The sequence below is a fragment of the Chionomys nivalis genome, chromosome 9, assembly GCF_950005125.1.
Source record: "Chionomys nivalis chromosome 9, mChiNiv1.1, whole genome shotgun sequence".
In the NCBI taxonomy this organism is placed as follows: Eukaryota; Metazoa; Chordata; class Mammalia; order Rodentia; family Cricetidae; genus Chionomys; species Chionomys nivalis.
Window position 1 is genome coordinate 33,771,855 of NC_080094.1, and position 23,512 is coordinate 33,795,366.

The 23,512-nt window shown below is 38.1% G+C and overlaps 1 protein-coding gene across 6 annotated transcripts in view; it reads right to left on the bottom strand.

Moving 5' to 3' along the window:
• Positions 1-23,512, bottom strand: part of Macrod2 (mono-ADP ribosylhydrolase 2) — a 1,826,063-nt gene that overhangs the window by 65,366 nt on the left and 1,737,185 nt on the right. For all 6 annotated transcript variants that reach the window (XM_057781066.1, XM_057781065.1, XM_057781064.1 and 3 more), the window contains 2 exons: positions 12,789-12,857; positions 12,419-12,514 (listed from right to left, as the gene is read on the bottom strand). In XM_057781066.1, the coding sequence (XP_057637049.1) occupies positions 12,419-12,514; positions 12,789-12,857 (165 nt within the window). The remainder of the gene's footprint in view (positions 1-12,418; positions 12,515-12,788; positions 12,858-23,512) is intronic.

The following is a 23,512-nucleotide window of genomic DNA, read 5'->3' on the forward strand; positions in this document are numbered from 1 at the left end:
TAGAACTATTCTTTATTATTTTTTTTAAAATCAGGGTCTCAATATGTGACTCTGATTGACGTCTGGAACTGCTTTGTAGACTACACTAGTGTACTCACAGAGATCCACCTGCTTCTTCCTCCCAAATGCTGGGATTAAAGCCATGTTTCACCATACCCAACCTTTAGGAACTATTCTTGTAAGTACATAACCCATGAATAGTTTAATTATGATTACTATTTAAGGGATAAACTAAATGTGATTAAATGTGAAAAAATATTCTTCAAAATGTGTCTTTAAGAGAAAGCTATACAAAGCTAAGTGTAGTGGGGCCTACCTTTAATCCCATAGTCTGAGGCAGGAGGATCTTTAGTTAAGGCCATCTCAGACTACACAGAGATGCTGTTTTAAGGAAAAAAAACACATAGCTTTGCCTCCATTCTTTCTTATTTCTCAGCAGCTGTTTTCCAATGTAATTTCAATTAAAATTGGAGGAAATAAACTATAACAACTCAGTAATATATTGGGTTGCATCTAAAACAAAACGCAAGTTCTCACAATAGCATATTTATCATTAGAAACTGGACTGCTCACCTCAGCAATAAAGGTTCACATTGAAATGAAGCAACCGCACACAGCCAACCTGAACCCTTTCCTATTCTTAAAAGATGTATATACCTTCTTTTCCTTTTTTTTTTTTAAATCATCAAAGCAGATGTCATAAAACAAATGTAGTGAAACATTCAGGCGGCAAGATCTCTAATTGTTTCCATCTTGATTATAAAAACAAATTGAAAGGTAAATCCTCACAGTGAAATAGATGAAAAAAATAATTAACATTCAAAGAGCTCTGTATACCACCTGCTCTTTCCACGCTAAGCTGAAACGAAGGCACCTGACGTATAAGTGGCAATGGAAAGAAAGTGAGTTTCCTCCTGAAGCGGAGAGCAAAGTCACACTTACATTTGAATTTCAAACCAGGGTGCACACCTCACATACAATCAGTGGGGTTTGGCGGGTCCTGCATCTGACGAGTTAAGCGAAATCATTACCTCTAAAGCCACATGCAATAAACAGTCTATCCAAAATACACTATACAACATTTCTGGGTCCGTTTCTATACTTAAAAACAAACAGCTTCTATTTAAATAAACGTTGAACTTCTAACTCCAACCAACCAACCTCTGAATTGAAGGTTAGCTTTTCTCAAAGTACATATTAATTTAGAGTGGACAATGTTCTAGTATTTGTAACTAAAAGTGTAAATGACCATTTACTCGTGCAGCCACGGTATTACAGTCTTGCCCACTTACAGCAGAGAGTGACCTGCACTGGTTCTGTCGCTCTGACTGCTGGCCTCTCTGTCCCTGTGACTGGCTGAGGACTTTAGTCCATAGCTACAGTGAAAGTCTTACTTTTGTCAGGCTTAGAGAAAGTAAAACCAGTTCACTGGAAGTAGGCAGAATCTCCTTTTATGTATGACTGCAGAAAAAAGAAATACTCTTCAAAGGAAATTTAAGACGTTATTCTGAGAGAGAACAAGACAGGGATTTTTTTTTTTTTTTTTTTTTTTTTTTTTGTGACGGACAAAGGCAGGTCAGAGAAAGATGGAACACTTCAGAGCACAGCTGTAAGAGCATCTGACACTGCCGTGCCCAGAGATGCTTGAGGCCCGAAGCAGGCTGCTGCGGGGAGCTGGGTATGGAGCCTGGCATCAGAAGGAGCCATTTTCTTCCACTCTACTGTTTTTAGGGAGCGGTGTGGAAGGGGCAAATACTGCATGGCATTGTGGGGCTAAGGCATGCACAGGGAAATAACTCAAGTGTATATACACTTGACAGTGTGAAGAAATACTTCATAATTCGGGGGCACTTGTACCAAATTGCATTGATACAAGGTTTTGAGTAATCTGGGCTATGTTCAAATGCTGCAAAAGGGGCCCTAGCAATTGGTTTTATTTATTTTATTTTTACTGTAAAGAGTCAGGCAGTAAATGTTTGAAGCTTTGCATTTTCCCATAAAACTTTATTTATGGAGCTTGAAATTTGAATTTCATATAATTATATATGAGTCCTACACAAAAGCCCAACAGAGTGCAATAAATGTGATAGTTTATGGTTTTTACTGACTGCAGTCTATAGTTCAACATGAAAAACAGAGAAATCAATGAAGGAAACCATCTGCCTGCTTTTGAGCTGCCAGCAAGTCTCCAGGTCAGACAGACTTTTTAGGACAGCTGAGGATTTCTTCCCTACATACTCCTACTCCAGCCTTGAGATTTCACCTCTGTTCTGACAACTTCATTCCACCACTCTTTCATGGGCTAAGAGAGACAGAGACCAATTTGATATTAAGTCAAAAATGTCACATGAGACAAAGTCATTAAATGATCATTGATAAGACATAGCAATCATAAACATTTATGCACCTGACATTAGAGCATCTGCATATACAAGGCAAATACTAGCATAGTTGAAATGTAAAAGAAACAGTAATATATTAACAATGGAGGGGCACTGATACACCACTCTTAGAGATGATGTTTGGATAAGGAGGAGATTATTTTAAAGATAAATATATATAATGTGTACTTGTAGATGGTAGAGTATATAGCAAGAAATGGAAACTTGGTGGGGGCAAACAAGTTTTTGTTTGGGCTCCATCTTTTCTGCTCTGGAGAGGTCTGAAGTGGGCCCCTCAATGACTTTATTTGTCTCATTCAGGTCCAGTTGGAGTAGCTTGATGAAGGAGGTTGCTTGTTGGTTCCTGGCTGCTTAGCCCCAAAATAATCACACATAAACTGTATTAATTAAATCAGTGCGTGACCAATTAGCTCTAGCTTCTTATTGGCTAACTCTTAAATCTTAATTTAACCAATTTCTATTAAACTGTGTGTCACCACAAAGTTGTGGCCTACCAGCAAAGTTTCAGCATGTCTGTCTCCGGCAGTGGCTCCCTGGCTTCTCCCTGACTCTGCCTGCTTTCTCCCAGCATTAAGCTTAGTTTTCCTTGCCTAGCTCTATTCCCCTATGGCTCTGCTATAGGTCCAAAGCAGTTCCTTTATTTATCAATGGTAATCACAGCATATAGAGTAAAATTCCACATCACCTTCCCTTTTCTGTTTAAATAAAAAGGAAGGTTTTTAACTTTAACATAGTAAAATTACATAAAACAGTTACCAAGCAAGAATTACAGTTATATCTATTTTATCTTTTATCATAACTAAGGAAAACTGTATTATTTTTATCTATTCTTCAATTCTATCAAAAACTCCAGATGTTTATAACATTACCTAAGTAAACAGAAAGTACGTTGTAAGCAACTTCCAAAACTCTAGAATTGACAGAGACATCTTGCTGCCAGGACAGTCACTCAAAGTTCTTCTGTATCATTGGGGCATCCAGTCTTCACCCCACAGGCCCATAGTATACAGTAGACTTTTCCACAAGTGAGAAATTTCAAAGACAGTTCCACCTATATTGGCAGTTTGTCAGTCACTTTCTTCTGTGCCCTGCAGAATGTCTAGCAGACTCTTTCATGAAGTAAAAACCCTAAAGAACAGTCTCACCTTTAGGCAAGTTCAGCAGTCATTTCTCTATGGGTCCTGCATGTCCAGTTCATCAAGCAGTCCAGGTAAGAGCAGTTACTTGCCTAAATGGCTAACCAACTCTGTAAGGAGCCTCTTCGATGTCTATCTTCTTCTTGAAGCAATTGGTGCTGCCATAAGCATGTGTGTCTCACTGTCATGAAACCTTTTAAATGCCATATTCTGTAGTCTTTGAAAGATTTGAAGAATCCCTACCCATCTGAAACACATCTCTGTACATCTAGAAAAATCTAACTAACATGACTACAAGCTTGACTATATAGATGATTATCTATTAATCCATATTTCCCAATTATACATTAAATTTTCAAATGAGCATCATAAACACAATACCTTAATCAAGAGCAGAAATATACATATACACAGTATAACAAAATTGATTTTAAATTTATATCAATAAACCAAAATCCATACCAATGCAAATCTCTATAACAGTAGCTACATAGTTTCTGGCACAAATTACACATTCAATCTTTACTGAGCAGGTGAATGAATTAGTAAGTGAGCAAATGCATGAATGAAACATGTATTTGTCCAGTAGAGTCACCATGAACCCAAGTCCTGGCAAGAAGCTCCCACTAGTAAGTATTGGCTAGCAGGGAAAATGAGAACCTTACTTGGTTACTTTGCCTGTAATCAGGTTTTCCTTGTCTACTTTCCATGTAATTCCCTTGAGAAATAAATATTGGGATTCACAATAAAAATCCTGTATTTTTATTTAACATCTCTTAAACACTGAATTTTTGACATTTTAATTGGTCAAGAAGTAATTATAGAATTAATTCCATATGTGCCAAAACTACCAAAAAGCACAGAAAGAATTGCAATGGCTTGGATCAAAGTCCCTGACCTTAATAGTAAGATAGGGACAAAGTTGGATTAAATGAACGATTTACCACTGATACCTAAAGAGAAGCAAGAAAAGTAGACTAGCTTTATGTAACAGCATCAAGTCTCAGGAGATTTAGAAGCCAGTGAATTATAAGTCCTGTGTGAAACTCCCTTGAATTTTGAACCATTGAAGGTCTTATTGACATAGGAATATACTATGTGAAACAAATAGATATTGTTGACTGATTACAAGTGACTCAGAAGACTCTAACCTGATGAAGCTCAAGCTGTATGTTATCTAACCTAAAATTTTCTTGTGACACATTCTCAAAGTGAATATAATAAGCTTCCATGTCTTGTTTGGTCTTGAAGAATATTTTCAATAAATATTCAATAAAAGCTATTGTACCTTACAATAATGAATGATGTTTAATTTTTGCATAATAATACATCTTACATCCTAGGCTTCTTAGAAAAATATATGTGCTTATTGTATATATAGTATATGCACAGTGTAGCAATATGGTGGGCATATGCCCAGGATAGAGTACAGTATATGGAGAAAAACTGTCCTTGGTACAAAATGACAACAGGGACGCTGTAATCTCTGAAGTCTCTGGAAGCTATTGTCCTTAACTAAAATAACTTATAACATTACCTCAGTTGTCGGAGACCAGCTTTGACAAGTAAACCACTTACCAGGGCAGGGGCATGAGAATTAGAAAAATAAGTAAAGAGAGTGAAAATAATAAAACAGAAGCATAGGATAGTACAAGGCAGGATTTCCAGTGAATACTTAAATCACCCATTTAATTTTTCATACACTTTTATACCCCAATATAACACAGGGGAAAAGACAAAAGACTGCTTTAACATGATACAAAGGACAACTAGAACAGTTACTTGCTTCAATACTTTGAGACATCAAGCCATTGATTCATGAGAATAGCACTCTGTTGTTTAGGTAGTGAACCCACCCTAGATCAAGTATCCTGAAGGCAGTCACTCCCTATGTCAAACCTAATTCAAAAGAAGGAGCAGAATTCTCTGACCTTTGGTCGGGGTGGAGTTGGTCTACCTGTTTTGACTGTCTTACTAAGTAACCTCACCCCAGATCAGCAGAATTCTCTGACCTTTGGTCAGGGTGGCGTTGGTCTACCTGTTTGGGCTGTCTTACTAAGTAATCTCACCCCAGGTAAGGGTGTGCAGCCACACTTGCTGTTAACAACCTTGAGCAAGCTGAAGCTCTCTGACCTTCAGACAAGGTGGGAATAAGCTCACATTTTTGAACCCCCACACTCAGTATTCTATCATGGTCTGGTTTACATGCCAAATAGGTAACAAGCATGAACTCAGTGAGGTGGATGAAAGGGTTAAAATGGCAATCTTAATTTTACATTCAGTATACTGTTTTTAAAACATTGCCTAAGGTTTCACAGTGGAGCAGAGAGACACATTCCTGGTATCATCTCAGGGGGATGCTTAGGAGTCACCCAGTGTTATTGTGGGATAATCCAATATTAGACTCATGTGCTGGGTTATTGGGCTTTCTAAAGAATGAACTATTTTATGTATCTAGTAGAAGAAGTTTATGAATGGAAAACCTAACAATAAAGGTGAATTTTTTATCACAATGGCAATGGCCTGTCCACAATGGAAGGAGGAGTTGTCTTTGTCCTTTTTGACATTAACCTCCCTGAAAACTTCTGCACTCCTGAGCTGTGTTTGAAGGGGAATGTTCAGAATTCACAATCCCAAATGTCCTATGATATAACCACAATCCATACACATATCCATTTACCTGTATTTCATGACATAGGCTATACCAATCGTATTTTATAGATACACAGTTCAAAAACTCTCCTGATAAGATTTTAATGTGATTCTGTTTCCGTTATTAACCAATGATTTAAATAAAATCCTTTGCAGGCATTTAATTTTGCCTGATGGTCATGATTTTATCTTTCTGGAAATTGCAATTCAGCCTTATAAAACATCCTGGGGAGTAATCTAAACACAGTGTCACCAAATGCTAATAATTTATGCTTGCTGTCTTTAGAGGAAGTTATTTTTATGGAATATTTAAGGATAATATATTATAAAATATTAGATTTAGTTGTAAATAAAAATTAATCTTTTCATTACTTTTGATAAGAACTCGGGTGCTTTATATACGGAGTTTCAGAACTCTAATATTTCAGAAAGGAACAAGCCTAACATTTGGAGTTAGAATTCTACATAGGGATAGATAGATCGTTTTGATTTTGAAAATGACTTCCATGAGTCTCACAGTTGTAGAAGTATATGCCTCGGGCCAACACCAGACTAACCTAGACATGAAACAAGTTCAGCTGTTAATGAAGTATAGCAATTAGTAGAAGGGGAGTAAAGGGGAGGAGATAAAACAAGACAAAGAGGATGCAGAATGTCGCTGGATGCTGGAGTGTTCTTAGAGGAGTCTTCAGACAGGGACCAGCGAGTAATGAATTGCAAGCCCGATGCTAGCACCCACTAGCTTACACACATCTTTTGAGAGTGTGCTTCTTGAGGGATGAGGGATGTCCTAGGGGTGGAGTGTCTGCTGGGAGGTCCAGCGATCGCTGGAGACCCTATGGTGAAGACCAAGATAAAGCTGAAGTAAAAAGGTGTGAGTGTTGTATTGGATGCTTTGGGACCTGATATGAAAACAGTATCACTCTGAAGAAGTGTCAGGGACACAGAAAGGGGTCATCAAATTCTTGTAACATGTAAAAGAAAAGGTGATTACAACTGACTAGAAAGTTTGGACAGATTCTATGTTTATAGAGACATATACACACTATATATATTATATACATATAACATATGTATATTATATATATCTCAATGTTTTTATTGAGAATGAATAGATTTCCTATTCTGTGCATGTTTATTCAAATGTGAAACATAAAATAGTTTAACATTCTGAAAACAACCTTAAAATAACATTAAATTAGAACTTAAGTTAAAACATTCTAATTTTATGTTCAATGTATTTAACACATACAGGGAATTCCATAGAACACTTCAGAATTTACATCAAGGCTACACAGGGACCAACCCTTTTTCATGTAAAATTGATCTTAAAACAAATCTGAGTTGAAAATTTCTGGCCACAAAGGAAGATTAGAGAGAGATGGAAGAACAGAAGCAAGTCATTGGAATGAAAGTGACCCCGGGAAGCTGAGATCCACAGCTCTGCTCAGCTGAGTTCATTTGAGGAGAAGAAGCACAGGGTGCCTGAAACGGGAAGTCCCAGGAAGTTAATCTATTATCCGAGATGCAAGATGCAACAGAGAGATGGAAACCCAGGCCAGTTCTGAGCAGGATTTATTATTCAATTTTTTGTAGTGTTTTTCACAAGTCAAAAGAAAACCCGAGCAAGCTGGTTATCATTAACACAGCACGGACTGGCTATGGAAACCCCAGTGTTAGTGATCTCACAGGAGGCTACATTGCAGGTCCAGGTGGTACTTTCCAAGGAAAGACAAAACAATATGGTCACCCATGTGGGGATGCCATCAATAATGGACAACCCCAGGAGAGGATAACTGGTGCCCTAAAGACAAGCTAAACCTCTAATGGGTCAGGATAGTAAGCAGCAGAAGAGCAAGTGGATGGCTTACTATATATTCACCGAAATATGCACCAGTGACCAGAGGAGCAGCAGAAAGAATGTTGCTGTGTATGGAGAGAGAGAGAGAGAGAGAGAGAGAGAGAGAGAGAGAGAGAGAGAGAGAGAGGATGGTGATGAAAAAGGGTGGTTCTGAGCAGAGTTTGTATAAACCAAAATTAAGCGGAATGGCACTCTTCCTCACTTATGAATCTTCAGGGTAAGTTAGATTTCCAGTTTTTCATGGATCCTAATGTAAAATGTTATTATTCGGAGCATCTTTGTGAATGGCCTAGGAGGCTCTGTATTTTCACCAATGGAATAAACAAAACTAGAGAAATCCCACCATTTCAGTGTTATCAGACATTTTCCATCAAGAATATGCTTTTCAAAGTTGGCCTTCTTTGAAGATTGAACAAATTGAAACCTTATAATTTTATCATTGATTCTATGTCTCCGATTACTACCTTAGAAATGCTTAGATGTCAAAAGATTTACCAGTAGTCACACAGTCAGGACACAAGATATGAACACATGACTTGGCTCCTGTATGTGTTTCATGGTCCCATTGGCCAGTTGAAAAGTATGAACATTAAAACAAAAATTCATGCTCATCACGGGCTCACACACAGCATTTTGCTTGGATTCCTGTCCATATGCCTTTTTCTCCAAGAAGTCCCAAGGATATAGCACACTTGAAGCTCTCAAACAATTTTGGTCAACTTTAAATAAACAGGTGAACTGTTCCTGTTCCATCCACATTGTACTAATTAATTGTTCTAAGAAAAATAATTGAGAGCAAATGTCTGCGCTCTGGGTAAACCTTGAATAAAAAGTCCAACATGTATATTAAATAAAGGTGGAAAATTTTGTTTTAATAATGATACATGTTGGTATCATCGAAACTTTATAACAAAAAACTCTAAAATTTGATGAGGGGTAAAATTTTATACAAAACATGAGATCCTTTTTAGAAAGCATCTCTTATACCTCTCTCCTATTTAGTTATTAACCTACAAGATGCTATTTTCCTAAATTTTAAATGCATTGCAGATCCTGCTGGGAAAGCATAAACCAGGGCTCATTTAGGATGAGGCGATATGGCTGTATGAGGAGAGCTGCCATATGTGAAACCCCACTTTCTGCCTGTTGAAAATTCTGTCATTCAGGTCTCCCAGGGAGATGTCCATTGTACTATTGTGTAATTTTATCAGCATGAGCTTCTGCTGAATATTTTCCTTCTTTTAAAAATCCATATTTTGGTAGAGCTAACTTCACATCTTAATGTTGCAACATCTGTGCTCATACACCTGGGAGCCATAGAAGATATGTTCTGAAGATTATCTACATTTTCTAATCCTATGCAAAGTGAATGAAGGATGTTGCACCTTTTTCTCCTTGTTTCTTAAAGGAACCACTCTCTGTCTCAGTCGAAAGATTCTCATATTAAAAGAAAATGAGTGTTTTCTAAACTACAAAGAGCATTTTTCTACAAATAAATTAGGATATTAATTTACTTTGCTCATATTTAATTTGCTATATATCTGCATTAAGAGATGCCTTCATGAATTCACACAAAAGATCAAGACAGAGTCTTAAAACATTTTCAAACCAGACTCTTGAATAACTATTTGAAGTTAAAGAGAGCAAAATAAATGTAAGCACCTTGAATTTACTTATTGACCTCCTTGTGGGGAGCTACCAATAATTCAATGGCATCTTGCTTAGAAAATGGGGATCATGGTTTGATTATTGTTTCTGAAACACAAGATTGAGACCTTAACAAAGAAAGCCAGTTATAGGTGACAGAACTTTTGTGCCCTCTCATCCACTAATAGTTCCATTCTATAGGGTACCATTTGCCATTTCAGCAGGTAAACAGTCCACAATCGTTTTTATAATATGCTTTTATAATATGGTTTTGTCAACTAAATGTGAGTGATTGTTTGTTGCTGAAGGTAGTAGTATATGTGAAACTTTTATGGATTCTGATAGTTATGGAAAACATTGGATGCCCTTAGAGAACTTCCTCTGGAGTCTCTTTGCTTTATCATCAAGTTATCAAATTGGACTAAACACTAAGTACTTTATGCACCATGACTTTTTACAGTTGTTTGACACATGCTATTGGTTAAATGTTCTTTGCAAATGGAGTGTCAGTTACTTTGGTCATTACTGTCATTGAGATGAGGACGCTGATGTAGATAAGTTAAATAACTCCTTGATGTTACCCAGCTGTCATTGAATGGGAGTGCTAATTTACTAGTAAATTACGAATTTACTAGTAAACTAGTTTACTTTGTCTTCCTTTCTTTTGCGTGTACTATGGTTTGGGTATCTTCCAAGACTTCACATGTTGAAATTCCATCCCCACTGTTGGGATTTAAATGGGTGGAAATTTATGAGAAGAAGGAGAGAGTAGGCATGTGTGCATGAGCATGTGAACACTCACTCAAACACACATAACCACACATATAAACTCACACATACACATGCATACACAAAATGCACATATACTCCCTGCCTCTGTCCATGTTATGCCTGAATTGTCTCAGGACTTTGCCAGCTAGAAGACCATTGCCAGATGCAAGCCCTCGGTCTTATATCTTCAGAACTGTGAGCCCAAATGAGCTTTTTCCATATGGTTTACCCAGTCTGTATTATTGTTAGCAACATAAGTATAGCATAAGCACTTTTCCTATAGCAACAGAATAGCTTTACACTTTTCTGCTGATACAAAGAATAAGGTAACGGGGTAACACATTCAAAGTATTTTCAATTTAAACTCTAGAATGTTCAAGGTATGGCCTGTAAATAACTGATAAACAGGAAGGGGAAAGATGGCTAATTCAAGCCCACAAGAGCTGCCCTTTTACTGTAAAAACTCAAAGAAAGTTGCCACAAATGTAGAACCCAATTTACCCTTAGCTTCTCATGGATTGTTTCAACACTGACAGAAGAGGGGTGGCTACCTCTTCTATAAAGGGGAGAGGGAAAGTGAGCCTCTAACTTTTCAATCATTACAGAAAAGTTTCATAGTAGGGGACATTGTGGCAAATGCTGAATTCCTCTGTAGGTCAAATTACAAAGAAGAGAATGTACAAGCTGTTTGGTGTTCTTTAATCCATTTGCATTTGCAGGCCCTGTAAAAAACAAGCAACTTCCTCAAGAGAGAGAGATGAAGCAAATGAGCACGCATTGTGTCTGTACTGCTTTAGTGGTAGAACTGAAAGCTTGGGAAGTTCCTATGCCTAGCTTTGTACATTATATATCTGAATCTAGTGAAGGGTGTATTGATCCTCTCTTATCACTGTCGGATAAACTACTCCGACGCCGTTCATTTGACTTGCCACAAACACAGCGTCACGAGGCTGAACTCTGAGTCCAGCTTGAGAAGAACATAGCAAAGACACAGAAGAAGAGTGCAGGGACATAAACATAGTGGATTTTTTAAGAGTCAAAATTACTGCTGGAGCTCAGCAATTAAATGACGCCAATGCTCCTGCCAAGAGGTGTTCATAACTTGGAAGCTGTATTTGCAATTTGACCTGATTTTACAACTGAGATCATGTCCGTGCTTTAATTTGGAAGGGAAATTGATTGTGGCATTCCGTAAACAAGGTCTACCAAGTGATGGCGCTGTGACTGCAATTACAGATACCCACTTACTTAGAGCACTGTGACTTGTGACAGGATGTAACTAATTATTTCATGGACCTTTTAAAGAGATAGTTAGGAGTCAGACTCCTACAATTCTTCTGTCAATACTAAGTTACTCTGATTTCTTTAATTAAATTCCTTTAATATAATCTTATTTTGCCCAATATTTTATTATTTATAAATTATTTATATCACCGATCATAGTAGAAGTCATTGTGACCTAATTTACTTCTTAACTAGGATTCAATGTTGTTCTAGTCCCAGATTAGCAGACAAGGCTTGCGATTTATTATGTTCAGAGGATGAGCGCTTTCATATGTTTCCTTAATCATCAGGAAGGAAGGCAGGGTGAAGTCAGTGCAAACGTTTGATCTATTTGTTCTATTCCTTTTCCCTAGGACTTCATTTCTCTATCTCAGGATTTGGATTTCTTACAGACTTTCTCAATGCCAGAGTTTCAACTTTTTCAATGAAATCTTAACGAATAGCAAATACATCTACGTTCTATTGGGAAGGAGAGCAGTGTTGTCAGTAATGCCTTTACCACTTCTGGATTTTCTCTAGTTTCAAAAATAGATTCAAGGTTACAGGTGAGTTTGTTTCTCCCTTTAATGGCTGCAGTGGTGAAGAACAGCTTTGGCAGCTGGACTCCAGGCAGGTGCCCACCGAACCTCTCTGTTTGTGATGGCTTAATTTAGCAGGACTCCTACCTTCTCCACCTTCCTGCTCTTCTTGGTCATCATCCATCAGGGGAATCACTTCCGGTTGCTCCACAATCGTGGCATCTTCTTGGTTTGATGGAAGCTCTAAGTGTAAGAAGACAGAAGAAAACTCAAGGATGTTTAAGTGGGAATTATTGAGAAAACATGGCCGATACAGCACGGAAAGTCTTTCTGTGACCTTCAAAGATTCAAGACTTGCACGAAGTTGGATGCTGGCTCACCATTCACCAGTGTGTACATGTGCATACACATACACACACTCACACACACACTCACTCATGCTTTTTATAGAGAAGTCATAGTTTACAATTTCCTCTCATCCTTGCTAATAATATTCAATATATTCTGGATTCAGTACCTTCTGTCTCCATAGATGAGCTTGGGGACTCAGTTCTTTCTTCACTCTTTGTTGAGTCATTCTCTTGTGCTGTAACAATAGTGATCAAAAAAGAAAAGAAATATGATATGCATGTCCATAGCTTTAATCCCAGGTCTGAAAAGCAAAAAATGTCCTTCAGAGGCCACTTCTTTCTTTCCTTCTTTCTTTCTTTCTTTCTTTCTTTCTTTCTTTCTTTCTTTCTTTCTTTCTTTCTTTCTTTCTTTCTTTGTTCCATTTTTAAGACAGGGTTTCTCTGTATAACACTTCTAGCTCCTAGCTGTCCTGCAACTCATTTTGTAGACCAGGCTGGTCTCGAACTCACAGAGATCCACCTGGCTCTGCCTCCCGAGTGCTGGGATTAAAGGCCTCCCACAAGCTGTGTTTTAAAATTGAAATGGAGGACACCAAGGCTAATTTCAAATAATTAAATTAACTTCAATTATTTTATGTGGAATATCCAGATAATTTGGGCAAACAAACTTTACTCGTTTCTTGACACAATTAGTATTCAGCTCATCAATCTATTGGACATTGGTAGATAACAATCTGCAAGGTCTCAAACTGTAGAGTCATTTTCTGGACTCCATGGGTTTGATTAGGTGTCTTTTAAGATACAGTGATCTCAAATACTTAGGATCACTCCCTCCACATTAAAACATACCTGTTCTTCATTCCTTCAGCAGCAGCACATGGAATAGGGTGTCCTAATAGCTCAGTAACCCCCTTTAGACTTTGGCTGAATATAGAAAAGATCAGAAGACTGCTGCTTTTTTCTCCTGCATCACCTGACTTCTTCCCTATAGGCTTTGAGTATTTTAAATACTCACTAAGATAGGAAATTAAAATCTGTTCATTTGTACCTTATGCTAATGAAAGATTTTATGCAGAGGATATTTAACTGTTGAATTAAAAAAATATGTCTAGACCTTGGACTAGTATGATACATGAGAGCTAGAAATATTTGCCCTGGTATATCCCTGGGCAGGCAAGGGGTGGCATTTTTCTTTAATCTGGCCCCTACTTCTTCCTGTAAAAGGATTATATTCCTCTGTTTGTGACAATGTGACCTGTAGTGGAGCATCCCTACATCAGACCCTTTTTATCTATCTTGATTTAGAAATGTCAGAAGGGAGACATTGTATGAATCTATGCAAAAGCTTAAGATCCATTGCAAGTTCCTTCCAGCTCCCTACTCTGAGCAGAATGTGCTCTTGATCCTGAGCAGAGCCAAGCAGAGATAGGTGAGCCTTATTGAAAGCCGCTGAGTAGTTTCGGGGTTTGTTGTTGCGGCTATTCTGACTTAGATAACCCTTAGTCCTACATCTTCTGCTTCAATGTGTTTTATTCTTAGACCATCCACCACACTTCTTCCTCTCAGTTCCTTCCCTGCCAGGATAAGCCCAAAGCAAAATACAGATCAGAAACAAAACAAAACAAAGCCGGTTTTATTTTAATGACATCCATTCCTCCTAAGAACAGTTTTGATCAAAAGATCTGATAAAACAATGGACATTAACATTTATTTACCTATGTGTTGGCTGAAGTTAGAACCCTCAAGCTGTCTTGGATAACTTTGTTCCATCATTCCCAATGTTCAGTGATGCCCTCCCTGAGGATTGATGGCTCTGTAAAATGTTTTTCTTTCCTCGTTTTCCATCCCCCTTCCCCTTTTCTGTCTCAGGGTATACAAGGCTGGAACTTTCTTTTCTTTCTCCCTGTGTCGTCTAAGTTTTAAATTACTATCAAAGAGGACCTTTAAAATGTGGATTTGATCACAATCTTTTCCCCTGGATAAGCTCCATTCCTCTCATGCTTCCTCATTCATCCCCAAATTATGGTTCATTGATGAGCAACAACAGAATTATCTAGAAGCTTGTTATATGCTTTCCGGCTTCACTCTATTCATACAGAATTCTAACTTACGTAATTTGTTTTTCAAGATCTCCATTATAACGTATATGTGCTAACCCTTATGAAGCCCTGACCTACAGGACTTACATGCACTGGTAAGTTACTGACTCTGTGTTTGATGAAGCACTTCACATCCGTTATCTCCACTCATTGATTCAGCCTCTGGGGAAAGCACTGTGATAGCCATTCTGCCTTCTAAATATATTACCAGCTCTGATGGACGACAATGCCATTTCTCTTTATGCAAATACCTTTGTTTGGCATTTTAAAATGTACATGCATAGAGTGAAACATACAAGTCACAGTTGTGTAGCTTCATGACTCTGTGTAATTCACCTAACTATTTTAGATCTAATCTCACTGAGATCAAGAACACTGCTAGACTCCCAGCACTCGGGAGGCAGAAGCAGGCAGATCTCTGTGAGTTCGAGGCCAGCCTTGGTCTACAAGAGCTAGTTCCCGGACAGGCTCCAGAGATAGAAAGAAACCCTGTCTTAAAACATTAATAATATTAATCATCATCATCATCATCATCATCATCATCATCATCATCATCATCTAACACCAGTGGTTTCTTCCAGTAGGTTTTTCTTCAATAGGTAACAGTTTTGTTTGCTTCTAGAATTTACATAAGCAAAACTACAGGCCCTATTAAAAAGAACTCACTTTTCAAGTATTTGCTGTGTGTGAGATTAGTTTCACTTTTTGTATGCATCAATTGACCATTCCTATTTGATGTTTATTAGTCTGCTGTCTGAAGACATGATGCCATATGAGATTAAATAATGCCCAGTTGGGGACTATTCTGAATAAGACTGCCAAAACATTTCAGTGTGTTCCTTTTTGAAAACATCTATTCATGTCATCTGACCATCACCCAGAAGTGAAATTGCTAAATTACTGGGAATTACATTCTTAGGTTTACTGGATCATATGAAACAATACGGTAAAGAATCTGATCCCCTTTTTTTTTTTATCTCTGGCAGAAATGTATAAGAGCTGTATTTGTTCTTGTCATTCTTTAGATGGTGTTTTGTTACTCCTGGTCATAAAAATCATCCGATAGGATGTAGCAAGCAATAAAAAAAGTCTTCAGGCCAGTTTCATCTTTATCACCTTTGAGTATAAAGGAGAGCTGGTGGCCACATGAGCAGCCATTCCTCTGCCATACGTTAAGTGCTGGTGGCACTGGCTATGTGAAGTGTTGGGATAGATGTCCACAAATAGATGAGTGTTTGTTCTCAAAAGGTCTGTAGTTGCAAGAGCACGAGCATCCCACACAGAAAAAGTCCTTTCCAGAATGTCAAACAGAGTTCCAACTGTTTAATTTTTAAAATCACTTTAAGATGGTTTCTAGACAGCAGAAAGTAGAAAGGAAGGCAATATATTGACTGATAAAATCAGAAACATTTGTTAAGGTGTGAGAAAGGGACATTTATTAAGGATAAATGCAAAGTTCTAAAACTGGGCTTATAAAATCAGTCTTAAGGAATGAAGAGAGAGGATACTAACTTCATTTCTGCTAAAAAGAAGGAACCACAGGTTTTGGATTCTAGATCTTCTCTAGACAAGCATGAGGTAGGCACACCAGAATGGTTGCATGGAAAGAAAGATTGAATCACACAGAAAGTAAAGAGTCCATTTCTCAGTTTGCCTTCTAGAAAACATGTTACCTGGATAGCTATTGAAACACAGGGGCTGAAGAGGTGGCTCAGTAGTTGAGTATGGACTGAATGCCCTTACAGAGGACCTGGGCTAGGTTTCCAGCATTGCTGGCTCAGTACCACCTGTAACTCCAGCTCCAGGGGATCTGATGCCCTCTTCTGTCCTCTACAGGCCCGCACTCAAGCACATACATGCACACACACACACACACACACACACACACACACACTTAAAAAGTAATAAAAATAAAATCTTGAAAACCCAAAGCATGTAAAAGGGGATTGTACTAAGTGAATATACCTTTGGAAGTATGTGTTCAGAAAAGCAAAAGGTACAGAAAGTGTTTTTGTTGTTTCAGCAATACATAGCATGATTGAAAAGGAAATGGTTTAATGAACAGAAAATTGAGACAATTAGAAAAAAAATTCTACACCCAAGAATAGAATGACAACACTACCATCTAGGATGGAGACCATAAAAGAGAAGATACAGCAGTGGTAGACACACCAATGTTTCTGATACCAAACTGTTAAATAAAAGTAGTCAAAAAAGCTAAAGTAGTGAGGGAAGAGGAATTTGAAATGGTAGCTTCAGGGGACAGATATATATTATGGGCTATATATTCAGTGTGTGTGTGTGTGTGTGTGTGTGTGTGTGTGTGGTGCATGTTGTGGGCATGTAGCAGGTGTATGGGAGGGATAGGGGTGCATTTGTGTGTGGAATGGATCTAGCCAAATTCAGTTATTTCCCCTAGTTCTATATTTCTTGACCTCTAAACATTCTAACCATATACAACTTTTTATTTCTTGAGTGCCCCCCTTTTGTCTTTTGGTTAAATCAAATCACTGTGGTCACGACAGGCTCACTCATCGTTGCCTAAACCTTCCTTCTTTCATTTCAGCCCCCTCAGCATGCTCTCCAAACAGCTGAAATGTTCTTTCTTTGTCATTTCCTTTGTAGTAATACCCTGCTTTTTAAAAGAGAAACCACTGATTTGTTTATATACACACACACAAGCACACACATACACATATCCACACATTCACACACATGAACGTACATGCACACACTCATGTACACAGGCACATACACACTCATGAACACACACACACACACACACACACACACACACACAGAGTCTCAGACTCCCTAGGCAGGGACTACTACCATTTTTCTTTTATGAAGTAAAAGCTTTGAGAAGAAGCTGCATCTACAAATGTTGATTGACTGACTAAAACTTCAACTTCACTTCTTCCTTCCCAACACATAGCATGTGACACTCACAATAATTGTCTGTTGAGCTGGTCCTCTGTTATATCACTTGTCAAAGTCTCTATAGCCATCAGGGACTACAACTTACTTACTCCTCATCCTTTAACAAAGTAAGTGCCTTGTGCTACACAGCATTCCACAGACCATATTGTTTTGAATAATTTTGTTTCTAGCCTAAGGCTAAATAGTTGTTTTATGAAAACCTCAACCTCTCTGGCCCTCAGTTTTATCATTTATGGCTGTTAAATGGCTGTGATACTAGACAATCTCCTAGATTCCTCTATGTCCTGATGGTGACCAGTCTATCTGATGGAAACCGGCCTTCACTGATAACGGAGGGAGCTGTTCTCTATCTCTGCCAACACAGACACATGACCATCAAATGCACTCATCACACCAGGCAGCTGCTAGGCCCTTTAAGTCATTATATGTGGTCTGGGTTTCTCTGAACAATGATGTGGAAAGAGGAGGGTGTTCCTGGAGCAGAGGCATTCCCTCTCCTGAGGGTCCCCAGGCTGCACTGGCTTCAACTAATGCTGGGACGAGAACATTGGCTCTGTTTGAGGGGGGATGAGAGGCTCTGGGTGAAGAGCAGGGTTGTCTTGACCCTCACTGACAAGATGAAAGACCATTTTACTGCTTTAGAGGGAATCTGTCCTCCCCTCCTTGCCCTCTTTGTTTGTCTCTACTCTTGGCCAGTTGCACCTGAGTGCATGCTATATTTTGGCAATCATTTCCTGAATAGAAATCTATACTTTCTTTTGTTTCCCCCCTGAAATGTGGTGTGGAAATTGAGGGTGACGTAAAGTCTCCAGCTTTGAAATTCAAGAATGATCCTGTTTGCTCAACTCACAGCCTGCTAGGATCTGATGTTCTAAACACAAGTGTGAGCTTCTGCGCCGCACCCTGCACCTGGTTGGTCCCTGTGTCAGAGGCAACTGCTGTGCTCTCAACCCTTCCACTCCCCGCCACTAGCCCACTGTTCCTCCCTGCTTTCTCAGCCCATGGGGGCAGCTTTGTTTGTCTTTCTATTCAGCAGAGTAGAATCCCCACCGCCTTCTGACCTAATCCCACTGGTGGAGGGGAGGAAAGAACACAAAGGTTGTCCCAGTTTATGTATGTGTTCCCGCACAGCAAACTCAATCACCCACGCTAATGGGAGGGGCATTAGGACAGATAATCCACAAATCCATTCACTTTTCCTCAGAAATGGATCACACGATTGTTTCTTGAAGTCCTGGTAATTAAGTCTGGCTCAAGCTAATGCCCACAGCTCTGATTAATTTGCATAAAAATTGGTCTGGGGACATTATTCTGGAATGAAGCATTTCTAGGGGCTAAACCTAAACTCACTGTGTAAACAGACTATTTGGGGACCAAGGCAACAACAATAGAGCTGTATGGTTTGCAGGTTATTAGATGCTCAGGTTTTTCAAAGAATAAAGACTTTGTTTCTTTGACATCTGCCTTAAGGAAATAAAATTGTGGTTTCTCTTTTTAAATTTGAAATTTGCTGCTAATATTCAGCATTGAATCTCTGCCATGTATAAATGCCCCAGATTAAAAGCAAAAGAGAAAACTATACTAACATGAATTTGATTATCTTCTAAGCATCCATGGTTCTCCTCTAGGGCCCATAAAGCTGACTCTTCTAATGTAAATCACTTGTGAAATTATTTTCTTGGTAGTTAGAACAAATACCCGTTCCCTGTGAATACGAAACCTACATCTAAGCACTTTCCATTGTGAACTGCTCTCTTTCTTGTGTGTGTAAATACACACATAAACAAATCTGCAATTTATAGGCCTACACTAATTTATCCATGTGCAAGTTTGTAAATACATCTTGTGATCAAAATGTATTTACTCTTTATTTCCTGCCCTTTATTTCATATTTTTAAAAAATCATCCCCCTTTTCAAAAACCATATTTTGAAAAGATGTATAATATTCCATGTGATGGATTAATTTGGGGGGTGTTTTCAAAATTTTTGTGTGTACCGTTAAATGCCATATTGTAATGGCTACTTTATGAATAAGTATCTCCATGTGTTTTAAATAGGTGTTACCAAAATTGTTAGCGGTAAATTGATGGCCTTCGTCTCCCACTAATAGTGAGTGAATGTGTTAAAAAAAAAAACTGCTTTCACCAACTTTATATATTTTCAATTATTCAAAAGGAGAAGATAATTCCCATTTTATGTTCCTTTCTTTAAAAAAGTAGAGATAAGGGCATCTTTTCACTTATGACAATTTCATTTCTTATTAATTACGGTTGAGTAACTGAGTCTTTTGCTCATTTTCCTCTTGGGCTACTATTTTTGATAATTTATTTTTCTTATTACTATGTGAGCTACTTTTTCTCAAATAAGAATGTTACATACTAGTCATTTAGATGGCACTGTTCTTCCCAGTAGATATTGTTTAGAATCTGACTTGCCTTTTATTTATTACATTAAATTTATATAATCAGATGGTATGTAGTAACTTCACTGTTTTTTCTGACATATGCAGGCATGAGCATACATCCATACATTCCAACTATATCTGTATAGCTCAGTGGTTCTGAACCTGTGGGTTGCAACCCCTTTGGGGATCAAACGACCCATTCACAGGGGCACCTAAAACTATCAAAACCATAGATATTTATATTACTATTCATAACAGTAGCAAAATAACAGTTATGAAGTAGCAACAAAATAATTTATGGTTGGGGGGTCTCCAAAGCATGAAGAATTTTATTAAAGGATCACAGCATTAGGAAGGCTGAGAACCACTGGTAAGTTTTAATTTTGCAATATACATAAAATTATGTGTGGGAAACCAAAGCGGTTCAAAGGCTATATTTTAGAGATGCTTTAGGTTCAAAGCAAGATTGAAAGGGAGGAAGCATAGCATATGCCCCCTACCCCGGTGGAAGCCTCCTAGCCTCCCCCACCATTTGTTTTCCCAGCCTGAGCCGTGTGCTGTATTTGCTCCAGCTGTGGGCTCACACTGGTTTCGCCACAGTGTATCCTCACACGGAGGTTCATTTTAGTATTACACTGTTTCACAAGATTGGCTAAATGCATAGTAACACCAGAGTGTCATTCCGAGTATTTTCAGTGTCCTGAGATTTTTCTATCTCTTCTTAGTCACTTGCTCCCAACCCCCACCCAGCTCCTGGAAGCCCTTGATCTTTCCCCATCTTCATGTTTCTGCTTGAATGTCATGTACCTGGAGGCACATGGCCCATAATTTTTCCTGGTCAGCCTCTGCCACTTAATAACAGGCATTTAAGCTATCTCTCAGTCTTTCTTATTAGTGTTGAACAACCTTGGGTTCTTTTATTCTAATGTTTAATATTACTTTCGTATTTCATCTTTACCCCTTCTGGAGCTTACATTGGCGTAAGGATTGAAGCTGGGATCTAGTTTATTTATTTATTTTTGTAAATATCCAGCTAGTTGTCTTAAGGTCACTTGCTGAGTCATCAGTTTTTGAAATGCCGGCCTGCGTTATGGACTTGGTCTCACTTCTAGATGAGAGTCGGCTTCATTGATTTGCCTGCGCCTTCCTACGGCAGGACTACACTGTTAATCACATCCTAAAAGCACCCCATGTTGTTTGTGGTCTATTTCTTCTATCACTGCTGACCACATTACGTCTGTGAATTCCTTGCTGTATTTCCAGCAGGTTTTGCTTTGTATTGTATCTTATCTCACCATCTGACATGTTAAATCCCATCACTGTAATATTTAATAAGGGGCTCAGACTTTCACCAGTACGAAGTGACCAACTCTTTCTTCTTTGAGCATTTTGACTGATAGGTTCCAAAGCCACCTTTCCTGTTCTCATGTGATGTGTATTTCCTTAAATACCCCTTTTCTTTTTCTAACTCTATCCTGTTAAGTCTTTAAAACATTATTGAACTTAACTACATTGTTCTGGTTCTTACACTTGACAAAGTAACCTAATTTTACATGTGTATACTCACACCTGCTTGTACTTTTCCCCCCTCATTTGATACAATGTGCATTCATTGCAAAGTCACATACATTTATTATTATATGAATTATTGAACATACTTTCATGTTCATAATCAGTTTGGGGGAAATTAATAAAGATATTTTCTTTTAATTCTATTGTGACTTTATTCTACTTGTGATTCTTGTAGAACTCTGTGTGTGTGTGTGTGTGTGTGTGTGTGTGTGTTGAGATAGAGGCTTGCTCTGTTGCCCAGTCTAGTATTGAATTTGTTATCTGCAGGTTTCAACTTCCTAGGTAATAGGATTATAGGTATGCACAACAAAATAAATACAAATTTTCAAGGATATTCTTCAAGGTAATTTATATTCTTAGAAATATAGTACAGAATTTTTAATTTGGGTGTTACCTCTATGGATGGTTAGCCTTATGTGCCAATCTTGGGCTCTCCGCCATAATCTTTGTTTGGAAGCCTGCCATTAATAGTTCATATCAAGCATGGTGGCTAATGCCTATAATGCCAAGATTGGAAGGCTGAGGGAGGATTGTCACAAATTTAAGGCTAGTTGAGGCTCCATTGTGAGTTCTAGGATCACCTAGGCTATGAGTATAACCCTGAACAATAAACAAAATAAACAATTAATTCTTCCTTTGCTTCTTTCTCCATTCTTCATTTAGCCATCTTTTTAAAAAATTACATCAAAGTTATAGGAAAGCAAAGACAGAGAAGAAACAAACAAAAACTGTATACAACTTAAGCTAACCACTAAAGCACACACAAAGGCTATGCATTTTTAGAACTATTCAGTCTAGAAGCCCTTACATGCTCCCTCCCAGCCAACAACTCCATCCCTATCATCGAAGCTCAACTAATAGCATCAAATCTTTTTTTTTTTTTTTTTTTTAACATCTTTTATCTGAGCGTGGGCATCGCCTTTCATTCACGCTCCAATTGGTCTCAGTATGCAGGAACGCTAGGCTCCCATGACTCTGACCTGCAACTCTACACACTTAAGCTTCCAGGATTCTCGGTTCTGTGTCCACTACGCAGGGAGCCCATGGAGCTCTGCCGAAATCCTTTTCCTTTGGGCCATGACCTGGAAATTCCCCAGGAAATCATCTGAGACAGGACTCATTTTATTTTCTCACTTTCAGGGATCGTTGAAACTTATAAGATTCAAACATTCGTCAGCACTTTTATTCTCGATGACATTAGGAAAAGACCTAATAGAGGAGACACTATTCCTGTCTTCCAAAAGAACAAGCAAGTCTTATATTTAATTTACTTTCCTCTTAATATTTTCACAGATCTTTGACTTTCTACCTTTAATCAGTATTTTCTACCCCTGTGGAGCATCTGGAGATCCCCTGTAAAATAGACTTAATTCGTTCTTTCTTATTCTCAAAACATACTTTTCCTACAGGGTTTCCAGTTCTTGGTGACTATAATTTTGTTGTATTTTCTTTGCATTGCCATTGTATCTACCGGAAAGTCGTCTATTGGCAAGGCATTTATTGGTTGGCTTCTTTTTAGATGTTATTTTTATCTTTGGATATCAGAAGTTTGTTTTGATGGGACTTGCTGTAGATTTATTTCCGTCTATTCTGCTTGGAGTGCATAACATTTGAAGAAATCTGACCATTTCAGCAGTTTCTCTGTGACGGAACTAGCTGTCAATTTACCTTGATTTGTTCTGCTTCGAGTTCAAAACTTTTGATGAAATCACACCCAATCTTTTTATCAAAGTTTATCACATAATTTCTTCAAATATTGATGCTGATCAATTTATTCTCTAATTCAGTTCATGATATACTTCATCACTATATAATAAATGACATTCCTCTACTTTAGTGTTTGTCATCTCATTTTCTCTTTGCTTTTTTTAATTC